We start from the raw sequence: 16,842 nt of genomic DNA on the forward strand, positions 1-16,842 counted from the left end.
AGCTTTTTCGTAAGGAAGAATCTATTTCGAAAAGTACTCTTCGGAGAAATTCTTATTTTCTTCCTCGGACATTTTGAATGTTAAATTTGTCGTAACCGTTTTTGACCCCAACAATATTTGCATGTTAGATGGATCTTGGACAATCTCTGATCGCTTTAGTGGATGTGGATGGGCCTGTATGGATAGTGGGGAGAACATACAACTTATGGGAGCACGGAATTTCACTCGATGTGAATCAGCATTGCATTCGGAGGTAGAAGCATTGCGATGGGCGATGGATAATATGCTTCAACACTCGCCATGCCAGAGCTTTGGAACTGACTGAAAAGAGCTGATTGCAATGATAAGGAACCCCATGAGTGGCCAAGCTTCGCGACAGAATTGGAGAAGATAGAGACGCTACAGATTTGTTTTTCGGACTTCAAAATCACCCATGTGCCACGAGTGCGCAACCAGTTTTCTGATTTTTTAGTTAAGACTGATAGAACCTTTCGTAGGGAGTTACTTTTCATTGGTTGTTCTATTCCGGTCTGGTTACCCAGACCACCTCAAGCTTGAGTAATAGAATGGCCGTTCGACGTAAAAAAAAAAGGGTACGTAGTTTATATATATAGATCATGCGACGTTATGCTAACTGTAGTACAAAATAAGTTGATAGTATTTTTTGAAATCTAAATTTTTTACATAACTAATAAGGGATTTTAGATAATGAAACATTAATACTGAGTTTTGGCCTAGTTTTGATAATCTTAGCGGGTTTCATCAGACTTTTAGTCTCTCTACCGCCTGTTTAACTCTGGATTGGTTTATCTAGGGCCGGTCCGGACTAGGTCTGACGAAACATTCGCCTCAAGTCCTTAATTTTTTTTGAAAAAATTACATGGACATAGATCTCCAAATTGGTAAAAGAAAATTAGGTCTCCAAATTATTGAATTCTTTATTAACTCGTCTAAAGCCCCCAAAAACTTCGGGTTTACTTGATGGCTCAAACTAGAATTAATAATGTCTTCTAGCCTATAAGATAACATATAGTTTATCTTGATGTGTTTGGCTTTTATTACAAACAAATTTGAAAGAAAATATACCTAGTTTTTACAAAAAAAAGAAAAGAAAATATACCTAGTTTTCTCTCAGTATCGTGTGAAATATTTTATGCCAAAACCGAGAAAGTCACGTTCAATCGGATAGAGTAAGTATTGGACCTGCTCAGAATTATGGATTTAATTTTTAACTAGAGTTTATCCCGCACGTTCGTGCGGATATTCTTCATTTTATAAATGTATAATTTTGATATTATCATAAGCGTTTTAGATATATGATTTACATTTTAGTGTTATATATTGTGTAACTCTGTGGGTTTAGTTCAGCCAAATTCCGAGTGGGTTTCTCGTTGCGCGGCCCGTCTCTTCTATAACCTGCGAAAGGAGAAAGTCCAAGTCTCAAGCCCATTGCTGTCAGATTCATAATTAAAACGTTGCGTTTCAATCCAAGAGAGATCAAGTGGATAAAGGTTGTTACAACGGCCAGATTCAGAGGAGGAAGAGAAGACGATCGAGAGATAAGATCGAGGAAGAGAGAAGACGAATTAGCTCGAGATCACGAGGTTGAAGTTCGACGGAGTTACGAAAGCGGTATACGATCAGTCTGGATCATTCCGGCGGCGACTTTCCGGCTTCATAGAGGAAGTGATAAGCTCGCTAAACTCTCTCTTGTATTGCTCTGTTTTGGTGTTGATACGCCATTGTTGTTGAGCTTGTAACCTTGATCAAAGATCTGATAGTGAAGCATTTGAGGGATGTCGTTCCCTCCCCGGTGAGTAGATCAGCGAACACCGGGTGAACAAAACTCTTGTGTTATTCTTTGATTGCTTTCTTCGATCGCAAACCTGAAATCAAAATCAAACTCGAATCAATCACACACATTAAGCAAGATTTAACCTAAGAAATCGGATCTAAATCTCTACATACTCTTTAATTTTATTGTATATGTTTTATTATTACATTAATAATATATAGTGACTTTTGAGATTTGAAGATCTCTTGCTTGTGTTGCTGTGGTTGTTGCGTTTTCTCGTCTTCTGTGTGCAGTTGTTCTTTAGATCTCTACGGTTCAAGATGGAACAGACTCATGGGAAGTTCGAGATGGATAAGTTTGACAGGAAGGGTGACTTCGGGATGTGGAAGTACAAGATGATGGCTCAGCTTGAGATTCAAGGTCTTCTGGCTGTTATACAAAATGACTTTGTGGTTACTGCAGCTTCTGAAAAACAAGAAGAAGGTGAGAAACCAAAGGTTGATCCGAAGAAGTTCGATAAGGACTTACGAGTCAAAAGCTTACTTTGTACATGCTTGAGTGACTCAATCTTGAGGAAGATCATGCACGAGCAGACTGCTCTTGGCATGTGGAAGTCCCTGGAGAAGTTGTACCAGCTCAAGTCTCTTCCAAACATGATATATCTGAAGCGGCAGTTCTCCTGTTACAAAATGGAAGGAGACAAGTCAATAGAAGAAAATGTGGATGTGTTCTTAAAATTAATAGCTGATCTAGAGAGTCTGAAAGTTACCGTAACAGACGAAGATCAGGCTATACAGTTGCTCTCTGGTCTTCCTGCTGCGTATGAGCAACTGGTTCACACTCTTTAGTATGGTACGGGAAGAGACACTCTCACTGTCTCAGAAGTTGTTACCTTGGCATATTCAAAGGAAGCAGAGCTTAAACAGAAGGGATTACTCAATAAAAAGAAATCTACTTCAGAAGGCTTGTAAGTTGAATCAAGAGGAAGATCATCTAACCGATCAGAAAATGGTAACATCAAAAAGTACATCAGATCTAAAAGCAGAGGTGATCGATCTAAGTCCAGAGGCAGATCAGATAAGACTAAGAAAGGAACATGTTTTTCATGTGGCAAAGAAGGTTACTGGAAACCCGACTGTCCAAACAGAGGACACAAGAATGGTGGTGACCAAGCAGTAAATGCAGTATCTGAAATAAGGCAACCCCTAGTGCTAACAACAAGCATTCATGATTCATGAAAGGAGTGAGTTTTAGACTCAGGTTGCACATTTCATATCACACCAGATAAAGACGTCTTAGGAGATGAAAGCAAAGTTCTAATAGCAAACAACACTTAATGCGAAGTGAAAGGCATTGGAAAAATCAGAATCATTAATGAAGACGGTACATAAGTGATTCTAAGAGATGTTCGTTATATGCCAGAGATGAGCAGGAACTTAATCTCCTATGGAATGCTAGATAACTCAGGGTGCAACTATCAAGGTGGAGATTTCACTATAACATTCTACAAAGATGGACAGAAGGTGATCACAAGCAAATATGAGAACGGTTTGTACTATTTACAAGGAACGGTGTCACGCGGTGAAGCTAATGTCAGTGAGTCTACTGATACTAAGACAAAAGTTTGGCATTCTCGGTTGCGTCACATGATTTCTAAGAACATGGAGTTACTTGCAAAGGAAGGCTTTATTCCTAAGACTGAAGTGGGAAAGCTAGAGTTCTGTGAAGGTTGCGTGCTTGGAAAGACACATAAACTGAGTTTTCCTACAGCTCAACATACTACTAAAGGCATCCTAGAGTATGTACATTCAGATCTTTGGGGTTCTCCATCAACTCCGGGAAGTCTTGGAGGTTGCAAGTATTTCATAAGCTTCATTGATGATTTCTCTAAGAAAGTGTGGGTCTATTTCCTACATACTAAAGATGAAGCGTTTTCTAAGTTTAAAGAATGGAAAGAAGCAGTTGAAAGCCACACAGAGAAAAAGATCTAGTGCATGCGCACTGACAATGGCTTGGAATTTTGCAACAATAGATTTGATGAGTTGTGCATAACATCTAGAATTAAGAGGCATCGAACCTGCAACTATACGCCTCAACAGAATGGGGTTTCAGAACGTATGAACCGCACCATCATGGATAAAGTGAGGAGTATGCTAGTAGAAACTGGATTGGGACAAGAGTTTTGGGCAGAAGCTACTTCTACAGCAGTGTATTTGATAAACAGGACACCATATTCAACCATAGACTTCAAGCTTCCAGAAGAAGTTTGGTCTGGGAACAAGCCTGATTTATCACACTTGAGAAGGTTCGGTTGTACAGCCTATGTTCATGTTACTCAAGAGAAAACGATGCCTAGAGCCGTGAAAGGAGTTTTCGTGGGTTATCCCTTTGGGGTTAAAGGTTACAGAGTTTGGATTCCAGAGGACTTAAAGTGTACTACAAGCAGGAACGTTGTGTTAAGAGAAGATGAACTCTACAAAGATGCGCAAGCAAGTAAATCAACAGATGAAAAAGAGAAATCAGTTAAAAGAAACAAGCGAGTCAAAGATTCTAAGAGGAAGGTCTCATTCATTCCCAGTCTGATACGTGGACCTAGTGGTCCTAACTATGAACATGGAGAAGCATCTGATCCTGGAAATACTACAATATCTCAACAAGAATCAGATTATTCAGGAAGTTCAAGTGAATCAGAAAGTGCCCATGAGACAGAGGGTTTAACGTTTGTTGAGGACACTGAATCTGCGAGTTCTATTGATAACTACATGCTTGCTAGAGACCGTGTTCGAAGGCAGAATGTGAGGCCACCATCGAGATATGAAGATGCAAATTTGGTTGCTTATGCTTTAGCAGTGGCAGACGACATTGAAAGGGAAGAACCTAAATCTTTTGAAGAAGCTAAAAAGAGTAAAGACTGGAAGCATTGGAGTAATGCAGCTGACGAAGAGATGGTTTCTCTAAACCGAAATCACACTTGAGACTTAATCGAACGGCCAAAAGTTTAAAAGACCGTGGGCTGCAAGTGGATTTTCAAGTATAAGCCTGGTATCCCTGGAGTTGAACCTTGTCGACATAAGGGCATGCTAGTTGTAAAGGGATTCTCACAGAAGGAAGGAATTGACTACAACGAAATCTTTTCACCAGTGGTCAAGCACGTCTCAATAAGACTGATGCTTTTAATTGTGGTGGATAGAGATTACGAATTGGAACAGTTGGATGTCAAGACTGTGTTTTTACATGAAAACCTAGATGAAAAGATTCTAATGGATCAACCGGAAGGTTATGTGAAACCAGGCGATGAGAACAAGGTGTGTCTTCTAAGGAAATCACTTTATGGTCTAAAGCAATCTCCTAGACAGTGGAATCTTCATTTTGACACATTTATGAAGAAGGAGAAGTTTCTACAGAGCTATTACGATTCATGTGTCTATATGAGGAACGTGAATACTCCAAAGGCTATCTATCTACTGTTGTATGTTGATGATATGCTAATAGCTTCAGGAGACAAGACGGAGATTCAGATTATGAAAGACAGTCTGAGCAGAGAATTCGAAACGAAAGATTTGGGAAGAGCTTCCAGAATTCTTGGAATAGATATTACCCGAGACAGAAAGATTGGAACCCTAGTACTATCTCAGGAAGCCTACATTGAGAAAGTACTAAAGAGTTTTGGAATGGGAGATTCTAAGCCAGTCACAACTCCATTGGCGACTCAATTCAAGTTGAAGAGTCTAACCAAGGCAGAGGCATTAGAACAAACTACTAAAATGGATGGAGTTCCTTACGCAAGTTCTGTGGGGAGCCTAATGTATGCCATGATAGGCTCCCGACCAGACTTAGCTCACGCAGTGGGAGTTGTGAGCAGATTCATGTCCAAACCAGGAATGGGTCACTGGTTGGCAGTTAAGTGGATTCTGAAATACTTGAGGGGTGAATCTAAAACCAGTTTAACGTTTGTTAAGAGTTCAGTGTGTTCAACTGAAGGTTTTTCAGATTCAGATTATTCAGCTGATTTAGACAGACGGCGTTCAGTTACTGGTTACGTGTTTAAAGTTTGGGGTAATACAGTTTCGTGGAGATCAAATTTACAGCCAGTTGTAGCTCTATCGACTACTGAGGCAGAGTATATGGCACTCTCCACAGCAACCAAAGAGGCAGTTTGGTTAAAAGCTATATGCGAAGAACTAGGTCTACAGACAGGCAGTGTCAAAATGCATTGTGATTCACAGAGTGCCCTAGCTCTAGCAAAGAACAGAGTATTTCATGAAAGGACTAAGCATGTTGCAAACAAGTATCACTTCATCCGTGATATTGTTGCTCAGGGTGATATTATCCTACACAAGATTCACACAAGCAAGAATCCATCTGACTTCCTAACTAAAGTGTTACCTGGTCCGAAGTTCAGACTTTGTTCGGAGTTGGTGAACCTGTTCTGAAGCAGAAGCGGCTTCGGGTAGCAATGTGTCTCCGTTGTTGGTTACCTCGCAAAACAAAAGGAGAAAGTGAGGTTAGATAACATATACAAATCATTGAATGTTATCAAATTTTACGGTTCTCAAACCAACTTGAAGATCAAAGAAGAATTCGTTACCCGAGTATTGGAAGCGAGGTGGAGTTCTCTGGGTTGTTCAGTTTCAGGTGGAGTCTCTTCGGATTTCCGGAAACAAAGAGAGATCAGAGTCAGAAAGGGTTTTCTAAAGTCAACTTCAGCTCATCAGAAAAGTTTCAGAGTTTCATCAGAAAAGAGAAGAGTCGAAGAAGACTTATTTTTTTTATGAAGGAAAGGTTGAAGCTTTGATGTGAGAAGGTTGGTTTTCATGAGTTCTGGTTCAGATCTGGTACATGCAGAATCAGTCGAGGTTCGTCGGTTCATCTTCTCGGTCATGCAGAGTGTTCTGATCAGGAGGTGTGTTGGGTTCTTCGGGAATTTGCATGAACAGACAGAGATAGGTCAGTCAGATAAAAATCTGATGAGAAGTTATTTTTTGAAGCAAAATAACTTAGAAGAAGAGAAGAGACACAGAGAATACCTGTTGATACATGGGTTCTCAGGTGATAGAGGAGCATCGTAGACGCTGCAGTAGTCGTCGGAAAGAGACGCAGAACAGCAGAGGCGATGAATCGCCTTAGAGGAAAGGGAGATAGACACGAAGGCTAGGGTTTCGTAAGAGAGAGACAACATTTTGGTGTTCTGTCTGAAAGGTGGAGATTGTGGGTTTAGTTCAGCCAAACTCCGAGTGGGCTTCTTTGCGCGGCCCGTCTCTTCTATAACCTGCAAAAGGATCAAGCCCAAGTCTCAAGCCCATTGCTGTCGGATTCATAATTGAAACGTTGCGTTTCAATCCAAGAGAGATCAAGTGGATAAAGGTTGTTACAACGGCCAGATTCAGAGGAGGAAGAGAAGACGATCGAGAGATAAGATCGAGGAAGAGAGAAGACGACTTAGCTCGAGATCACGAGGTTGAAGTTCGATGGAGTTATTAAAGCGGTATACGATCAGTCTGGATCATTCCGGCGGTGACTTTCCGGCTTCATAGAGGAAGTGATAAGCTCGCTAAACTCTCTCTTGTATTGCTCTGTTTTGGGGTTGATACGCCATTGTTGTTGAGCTTGTAACCTTGATCAAAGATCTGATAGTGAAGTATTTGAGGGATGTCGTTCCCTCCCCGGTGAGTAGATCAGCGAACACCGGGTGAACAAAACTCTTGTGTTGTTCTTTGATTGCTTTCTTCGATCGCAAACCTGAAACCAAAATCAAACTTGAATCAATCACACACATTAAGCAAGATTTAACCTAAGAAATCGGATCTAAATCTCTACATACTCTTTAATTTTATTGTATATGTTTTATTATTACATTAATAATATATAGTGACTTTTTTATACTACCTCCGTTCCCGAAAGTAAGATGTTTTAGATTTTTTTCTTGTTCCACAAAGATAGATTTTCTATATTGTTAAGGTACTTTTTTATACTTTTGAGGAACATTAATTGAGAATATTTGAATTGATTAAATTTCATTGGTGGAAAGTTATTGGAAAGTGTATAATAAAGTAAAAAGTAATTTACATTATAAACATTTATTAAATTCTTAATAAGCGTGCATACTCTAGAAAATCTTACTTTTAGGAACAGAGGGAGTATATTTTATTTTTTATTAATTGTTTTTGCGTTGTACATTTTGATATAATAAATTCATAACTGAAATAATTAAATAGAGAATCTTCTTCAAAATATGTTTTGAAGGTATATAGATGTAGATATAAAATTTTAACATATGCTAATAATTTTAATATTTTTATAAAATATTCAATAGTTTACAAATTTTAACTCGTTTTAATGGTGAATGATAATTTATTTAAATAAAATTATTATGAAAATTAAGTGGGTTAATTTATCAATTTAATATAATTTATATTTAATTCATAGGATACTTCTATTTTAATATAATATAGAGTATAATTTTAAAATTTATAAAATGGCATATAATTTATTTATTTTTATCACAAAAAATAATTAATGTTAATTTATAATAATATTGTATTGCTTATTATGAAATTAATTGTTGCATTTTTATGAAATTTTAAATTTTAGTAGTATTTTGTTAGATTTTTCACAATAGATTTTTTTTAAGTGAAAATAAAATTTAATTTTGTAGTTAATTGGTTGTTATTAATATCTTTATTGATTATTAAAATTTTCTAGGAATGTTATATATCCAATTGATTAATATAAATAATCAAATATGTCATATTATATAATTAGCTAAATTATCCTCCTATAACTTATCAACCGTACATAAAATAGTGACTTTATTTTAATAGAATACTAGATTTTAACCCGTACGTCCGTGCGGATATTTTTTTATTTTATAAATGTATTTGATATTATTACAAATGTTTTAAATATATAATTTCTATTTTAATGTTATATATTGTGTAACTTTATAATATTATTGTTTATACTTCTTATTCGATTTTATTAATATATAGTGATTTGTTCTTTGTTTAATACATTTTACTTTGTTATTAGTTTTTATTACTTACTAATATATTTTCGAGTTAGGTACTATAAAATAACAATCTGAAATATTCAAATAGAGAACTTCTTTCAAAATATGTTTTCTTTAATTTATACATTTTGCATAAAATACATTTTTAAAATTTATTTATTTATATTATATAAAAGAAATATGTTTAAAATAATTTATATTTACATGTTGTGTTTAAAAAATATACTTTAACACATATCATTTTAGTATTTTACGGGATTTATAAAGAAAAAATATTGTTTTGCTTAAATAATATAGTCCTATTATTTTAGTAAATCTTATACATAGTAGAATCTATCATTTGTTTAGAAAATTTTATTGATATATGATATTTTTTGGACGTTACAATCAAGTATTAAGTTATATGCGTTTAAAAAAATACAATATTAAGTTATATTTTTTTAATTAAGAATTCAAAATATTAGATTGTTTTAATTTTTACAACATATATAGTTTGCTCGCGTCTATTCCAATAAAACTATATATTAAGTTTTTTAATTATAAATTCAAAATATTAGATTGCTTTATTTTTTTTGAATTAAGAATTCAAAATATTATAATTAATATAATTTTTTCATATTTAATTCATAAATCAGTTCTATTTTATATAATACAGAATATAATTATAGAATTTATAAAAATATAGTATAGAACTTTATTTTCTTGTTTTATAATAAAATTTTAGTTAACACTGATTTATAATAGTATTATATTACTAGTTACGAAACTAAATATTAAGTTTTTTAATTATAAATTCAAAATATTAGATTTCTTTATTTTTAATTAAGAATTCAAAATTTTAGAATTAATATAATTTTGGCATATTTAATTCATAAAACACTTCTATTTTTTTTTTATAATACATAATATAATTATAGAATTTATAAAAAAGAGTATAGAATTTTTATTTCTTTGTTTTATAATAAAATTGTAGTTAACAGTGATTTATAATAGTATTATATTATATGTTATTAAAAATATTTTAATTTTTAGGTAAGATTTTGTTAGATTCTTTTTCAACAGATTTTGTTGTAAATAAAAAAAATCAAATTTATAGTTTGCGTATTATTAATAATCAAATATGTCGTATTAACTACTTTTTTGATAACTCTGGTATCTGGGCAGCCACATTCCCAACTATCCCCGTAGGGGGTCCAGCGCCCCAACGGAAGGGATGTTAAATCCGCTGTGGCCGGGGCTCGAAGTCGTGATGGCGGGCACCTCAGCCGAGGTTCCTATACCACCAGACCACGAGGCCCGGTTCGTATTAACTACTTTTTAAGTGATCTATTAATAATCCAACTATGACTTATTAATACTAATGCGATTTATTTCTCTCGTTAATGAGGACCAATGAGCGGTGCAATATCCACTTCTAAGAACAATTTTCTCCATAACACCGCATCTGCCTCATTTTTCTTCGTAAGCCATTTCTCCATCGCACATATATATCCTGAAGATTTAACACGGCAAGATGCTCTTCTTTAACACTAGATAGAGTAATAATGTCTATAAAAGTGAAACAGCAGAGGTAAACGCGGTCCAAAAATTTCTCTTGTAACATCAAAACAAATAAAGAAGTCTTCTCTGTTCTATGATTACCACTTCCTTCTCTATCACTACTACTTTTCTATAGCAAATTTTTTTGAAGTATTTCGACATGCCTCATTAATAAAGAATTTATTTCCCAGCGAGTAAGAACATCAACATCGCAGATCCTTAACTGGGTTTGTTAAAAAAAGTAATGCTGGGGACTCCACAAAACAACTAAAACCGATCACAAAAGTCGTCAAAGAAGAATCCACTTTCTGCTGTTTATTGTACTGTTTGCAGGTTCCACTGACACGTGACGGTCCGCGATTGGTCCATTTTTTAATTTTTTTTTTTTAAATCAGAGATAACAAAAAAAAAAAAAAAATTTTTTTAAGAAACCCAAAAAATGGTTTACCGATAATCATGGCCTAATAACGTCAATAACTCTACATGAACTAATAAATTTAAATTCACCTAAGCATGCACATGAAAAAAGCTTGTTAAAACATAAGAACAATTTGCAACTTTTTTTTTTTTTTTGAACTTAACAATTTGCAACCTTGAGAACAGAAAGTTGTGCAACATTATTGCATCCATGGTTGGTTTTGGCTAATGAGCCACATCCAAGAAACCCACAACGGCTGCAAGAAAACGACTTGGATGATCGATATATGAAAGGAATAGGTAAGCTTGTATCCTAAACTATATTTCGGATCAAGTCGAGATGTGTTTCCTTACGGGTAAATGTTTGTCTAAGATTATAAGTACGAAATCAAACCGACTTGTTGGTAAATAATTGAAACTGAGACAATTGTCAGTTTTTATAGGGCCAATGCGATATCAAAAAACAAAAAAAAAACAAACGGAATAGCTGTTCCATTCAAACCCATAATCTTTTGTTATTTGTTTTTGTTTTTGTTTTTTATAGTTCTTTTCCCTTTTCTCCAAAATATCTAGAACGCTTTTTCTGCTATAATTCACAATATAAATACTCTAACAGGTCTATCTATCATTACGATTGATGTGTTATTTTTTAGAACATGTGATCTTCAACTGGTAATGACGCTTTTACTGTGCTTAAATCTAGAGAGGTTCGATCAAAACGAAGCATTTGGGACCATTTCCGTTCACTTTTGAACTTTTGAAGTATTATGTGGGTACTTTCGATCTTTATTTGTTATTAATTATTATCTTTAAACATTTAACGCGAGTAGCTAGTGACTAGCGAGCGTATTTTGCCAAAATTATTGACAACGTATTATTATCTTTTTCTGGATTTTTGTTTTGTGATGGCTTCATACTTTTATTTTCGCTTTAATTGTTTAATAGCCAAAAAGCAAAATCACATTCTCATAAACTAAGGTTGTATTAGTGTTTGAAAAAGGAAAAGGATTGTACTGATAGCAACAGCCAACAGGCAAGGAGTGTCTTGTCCACGTGAACTTCAGGTGCGCGGTGGATCCCCTCCACATTGCCCTTTCGTGCTTTATTACAAATAAAGATTGTAAGTAAGCAGGGCCGGTCCTGGGCCAAGCCCAATGAAACATTCGGCTTGGGCCGGCCCTGTAACTAAGATTCATTACCCTTTCAATTATAACGAAAAAGATGTGATGGGTTCGTCTTTTCACTTCCCCCGTTTTATATAGATTCTTTCCATGTGATTCCTCACTGTTTCTGGAAAAGGAAACCACTAGATTTGACTCTCTCTCTCTCTCTCTCTCTCTCTCTCTTTGAAATCTTATAAATAGTTGAGTCTTGAACTTTTTGTTTTTTATTTTATTTTAATTCACACGTAATCTTCATAGATCTTAAACTAGTTTTGATTAATTTTGGTTGGATTTACGAAACGTAAGTTCTATTTTCCAAAAGTAAGATTTCACCTTAAAACTGGAATCAATATAAATTTATTGGTAAAAACTCTACTTAATGCTGTGACGATTTAAGTATTACCAGGTAGACTCCAAAAACAGAAAACGGTACTTTTGTACATGTGGTTCTTATATCTATTTTAGAAGCTTGCAAGGCTGCGCGCTTTTTTTATATATTCTTAGTTCAGAACTATCTTTGTTGTTGTTTTGACGTCTTTTCTGAAGGAATTGATAAATCTTTTTCAAAGCTCTAATTTTTCCTTTTCTTTCTTGTTGTTGAAAGATCTTTGATTTATTCAATACACATTTCAAGATAAATCACCAAAACCTAATTTAAAAGGGTAAAACAAAATAAAGGATGGAATCTCCAGATGTTTCATATAAAACAAAAGAAAAATAAAGATAAAAGCATGATTATCTGTTTGTCTAGACTAAGCGGTGGTTTCGTCACTATATAATTCATATAACAAACTTATAGTACTTTTGACCGAAACAAAAAGAAAAGCAAATTAATGTTTCAATTGCGTTCGAAATAAGATTCTCATCGAATTGGAAAGCAAATTAATATTTACAGCCGATTGATTTTAAATTGGAAATTCAAGAAGTTTGTCATGGTATCAAAGTCTACATCCCTGACCCACTAATCCAGTCCGAAAAAAACCCGATCATCCCACTAGCTGATGGTCCATGGAAGGTTTAATTTCACAGAGATTGCTAGAAAAATAAAGATTGCTAGAAAAACAAAGCATGGTTTTGGAGGAGGTATGATAAATTCTGCAAGATTAGTGGTTATACGTACTATTATCTCGAGGAAGGATGTTGGAAATAAGATCTCATATCAAAAATATGAAAAAGACTTAAGTAATATATAAGAGACTTAAGCTACTCTATTTACTGTCGATTGATTTTAAGCTGGAAATCCAAAAAAATATCAAATTGGTGGCAAATAATAGATATAATTCGGAAATAGTTCGAGTCTCACTCTTGTCTCTAGTCAAAAAGTTCAAAACCAAAAAGGAGAATAAAGTTTGTTCGTTACAGGAGGAAACGAAAGAAGCAAAACTTGCACCGCCAAATTAGCAAGAAACACGATTTGGAGCGACTTCTTAAAATGGCACCTTTATTTGAAAGAAAACATGTGGATCGGATATACTTAGAGCATCATTAACCCACAAACTCATTTGGGTCTCTTAGTGACTATTATAGTAATTAAATGTTGATAAAAACTTTAATTAAGAGACATCTAGATTTTGTGCTCCAATGCTAGTTTCTTAATCAAGGTTTTAAAAAAAAAAAATTAAAGTCAAGAGAAAAACCTCTAGGAAAAGAGCTTCCTTCTGCACCTCATGCTTTGCATCAGCTGCTGGTTTTGGAACCTTGTGATTCGCTACATACATGAAAGACACTCACCACACAGTCATTAAGTGGATTTCGAGACATACCAGGACAAGAGCCATGAGAGCGTCCTAATATGATCCGCAACCACTCTATAAGCCATGTCAACTCTATCGACATCTTCCACACCAACTTTGCCAGAATATGGCCTAGCTCCTGTGGCCTAAAAATGTGAAAGAATGAACACCACAAGTTAAGATTCACTGCAACTAGGGGAAAAGGTTGTTTTTTTTGTTTTTCTTGGCAGTTTTATATTCAATGTATTCAATGTAGCTAGATTCTATACCAGACACAACAACCTACATTGCGCTCTACCATGAAACAACACCTATCTATTCCATGCTTGTCAAAAAACTATGAATATTAAGAAAGTTTCTTTGGTCTCACCAAGATGTGTTTGTCACTAACCAAGTGACATGTTCTTGGTTCTGAGTTTATGAAAAGACCAATACCTTGTAGATTTCAATCACTACCAATTCTGAAACTTTCCTACTCCTGCAAGGTCACATGATATTTCTTAAAGACAAAACCAACTTCAAAGAACACATTCATGGAAGGAATCAAAAATACTTGCAGATACCCTTGGACTAATGATCCGAGTAAAAGGATCACCAAGAGTAAAGAGCTTAGCTTTGATCTTTCCATAAGCAGCATATGCTGATCTTAAAGGAAACATCTCCACCATCGTTTTCTGCAATTAGAATCCCAATCTGTTAAGCTAATACACTTTTCTTCAGATTCATTCTACAAAATTAATCATCAAAATCTGAAAAACATTACCCTGATGATTGAAAGTTGGATCAACGAATGTTTTCTAATCAAACCCCAAGCTTCCGCCAGATTACCTGATCGTGAAGAGAGTCTTGCTTAACGACGGAAGAAGCGGCGGAGCAGGCGAAGGCAGTCAGAGACAGCCTGAAACGAGGTCCGAGCAGGTCGCGACACAACTCCGTCGGCGGCTTCTGAGAAGAAAGTTGAGAAACGGTGGAAGCACCAGAAGAAATCGTCGTTCTTCGTCGAGGGAGAGAGAAACTTTTCCTCTGCCCAATAGCAATTAAACACATGTTTTTAAGAGACGTATCTTCCACACCCTAATTAAGATACGTGCCTAAACTTAATATCTATTTTTCTTTTTCATTTAATTACAAATTTCATTAAGAGACCCCCTTAAAAAACTGCGTTAATGCTGCTCTTAGAAAGATCATGTATAATGGTTTTCTAACAAAAAATCATAAACCATAGTTTACAAAGCAACGTTACTCTTGTATTCATTTATTTTGGTTAGGGCCAGCTACAATATTTTACATGAGAAGTATCTTTTCTTTTGTTATGTATATATTTTTTAAAAAAAAATTTGAACCAGGAGTTATGATAGAAATGAAGTTTGCAAGGATTGAAACCATTCTAGAGACAAAACCCACAAATTTACACTGCAAAAAACTTAAATACAAACCATTACTACTACATGATATCTAAAAAAGACACAAACCAATAAACTGTTCCCTAAATTTATTGCAGCAATCGATGTAGGATATGATAATACTTAGCCTCCTTACATTAATAAACCTAAAAATTGGAAATGTTAAAATGTTACTGTCTGTTTCCAATCTACTTAAATCACGAGAATTGTATACATTTTTTATATTCAAAATTTTGAAACAGATCGAGTCGAATAATAGATCGAATTTCAGATTCTAAATAATCTGGCCACCCTTAAAATCAGCAACCTAAACACCAATGGAATAAAATCATAGGATAAAACTACTGGTAGAAAGAGGAAACCAAAGGAAAACTAAGGCCAGCGTCAATGGTAGAACTCTTATGAATTTCTCAAATATTAGTATTTTATTTATTTATTTTTTCTCTGAAATTTTAAAGCCATTAAATCATCACAATGTGAAAAATGTGATTTAGGTCTCTCACAATTTTTTAGAGATCTTTAAATGAGAATCTTTTAATATTTTTCTCTTCACTATTCATTTTTTATATATATAATGAAAGACTCTCTATGAGATACTTTCACTGCACATGCTCTAGCCATAAAAGGCCAGAAACCAACACAGCTTCACACAGTAAACCATATGAGAAGTATCTATGTGGTTCAATACTATGAACATTATGTTTTGAGGTCCCTAGATATTTACTCGGAATGAGCTGTCTGTATTTTATGGAAGTCTGACTTGACCCTAATTAATCATGGATTTTAAATTATCGGATGACCAGATATTTAAATGCCAAATAGCATAATGATTTGATTCAGTAGAGTGATTTACGTTCATGATTTTCACAGGTTTTTTTTGTCAACCTCTCGACTTTAACAGTTAAATGTTAAAACGAGTTATGATAAGATTTCAGTCGCACATTGCTAGTATATATGATTTTGTCCTAAGTTTCAAATGAAGCATAAAGGTGGATTTTTTTTTTTTGATAATGTATAATCTTTGTTAACAAAAATTATATAATCCTTTTCAACAAAAATGTGTAAGTTCAAAGATATAATATAAAAGTTCATAACTAGTGACTAGACGTAGTAATTAGATTTCATTTTATATGAAATTTAGAATATTTTCCACGATACACTACAAGAAAACATAAATTTTACGAGGGCGGTTTTCCTCGTGAGTTCGTCGTAAAAGAGGCTTTACGAGGAATTAGCGAAGAAACACGTTTTGTCGTTACTCGTTCGTCGTTACACATATTTCCTCGCCAATTCGTCGTAAATTAGCGAAGAAAATATTTCGTCGTAAAAATGAAGAAAACAAATCGTCGTAAAGACCACGTAGACAGTCGACGTAAGAATGTCGCTACCGTTCTTCGTAAATACCACGAAAGCATTTCCTCGTAAACGACACGTACATATTTCCTCGTAAAATTCACATAATTACCTTCCAATGTTTTCCTCGTAATTTTCACGTAAATACCTTGAAAGTATTTCCTCATAAAATACTCGTTTAACATTTCTCGTGATTTCCTCGTAAATGTTCAACGTAAATAAGTCGTAGATTAGCTACGAATCTACTTCGTTTTATTATTTAACAAATTTAAAAATATTTAAAAATATTTAATTTATTAATAAAATTAAAATTTTAAAAATAAATAAATACGCAAATATTTTATATATAAATAAGTTTTGAATTTATAATACAACCACGAAAAAAAAGAACTAAGAGTCGTGCATCGCCCGGAGGAATTCATCACTCCTC

The 16,842-nt window shown here is 34.5% G+C and overlaps 1 protein-coding gene and 1 long non-coding RNA gene across 8 annotated transcripts; both read right to left on the bottom strand.

Moving 5' to 3' along the window:
- Nucleotides 1-1,439: 1,439 nt before the first annotated feature.
- Nucleotides 1,440-7,220, bottom strand: LOC106333418. Its single transcript, XR_001268366.1, has 3 exons — nucleotides 6,823-7,220; nucleotides 6,182-6,710; nucleotides 1,440-1,886 (listed from the first exon to the last, which is right to left on the bottom strand). It is a non-coding gene; the product is annotated as an uncharacterized LOC106333418 (long non-coding RNA).
- A 5,976-nt stretch (nucleotides 7,221-13,196) lies between these two features.
- On the bottom strand, nucleotides 13,197-14,706 carry LOC106333007 (alanine--tRNA ligase-like). Of its 7 annotated transcripts, none has more exons than XR_001268259.1 (4): nucleotides 14,485-14,706; nucleotides 14,220-14,330; nucleotides 14,027-14,134; nucleotides 13,197-13,802 (listed from the first exon to the last, which is right to left on the bottom strand). XR_001268259.1 is itself a non-coding variant. In XM_013771491.1 (4 exons), the coding sequence occupies exons 1-3, from the start codon at nucleotides 14,701-14,703 to the stop codon at nucleotides 14,129-14,131; spliced, it is 336 nt and encodes a 111-aa protein (XP_013626945.1). In that variant the 5' UTR covers nucleotides 14,704-14,706; the 3' UTR covers nucleotides 13,197-13,802; nucleotides 14,092-14,128. The 7 variants fall into 7 exon arrangements, 3 of the variants coding, with proteins under 3 accessions (XP_013626945.1, XP_013626944.1, XP_013626946.1); XR_001268258.1 differs by having other exon boundaries at nucleotides 14,210-14,330; XR_001268260.1 differs by having other exon boundaries at nucleotides 14,420-14,706.
- Between the last annotated feature and the right edge of the window lie 2,136 nt (nucleotides 14,707-16,842).

This window comes from Brassica oleracea, chromosome C3 (assembly GCF_000695525.1).
Source record: "Brassica oleracea var. oleracea cultivar TO1000 chromosome C3, BOL, whole genome shotgun sequence".
Classification (NCBI taxonomy): Eukaryota; Viridiplantae; Streptophyta; class Magnoliopsida; order Brassicales; family Brassicaceae; genus Brassica; species Brassica oleracea.

Excerpts from the sequence above, each read along its gene's own strand:
- LOC106333007 (XM_013771490.1), bottom strand. The coding sequence starts at position 14,703 with ATGTGTTTAATTGCTATTGGGCAGAGGAAAAGTTTCTCTCTCCCTCGA. Across the intron at positions 14,331-14,484 it reads AAGACTCTCTTCACGATCAG|AAAACGATGGTGGAGATGTT; the intron begins GTAATCTGGCGG and ends TTCTAATTGCAG. Across the intron at positions 14,135-14,209 it reads TAGTCCAAGGGTATCTGCAA|GAGTAGGAAAGTTTCAGAAT; the intron begins GTATTTTTGATT and ends GTGACCTTGCAG.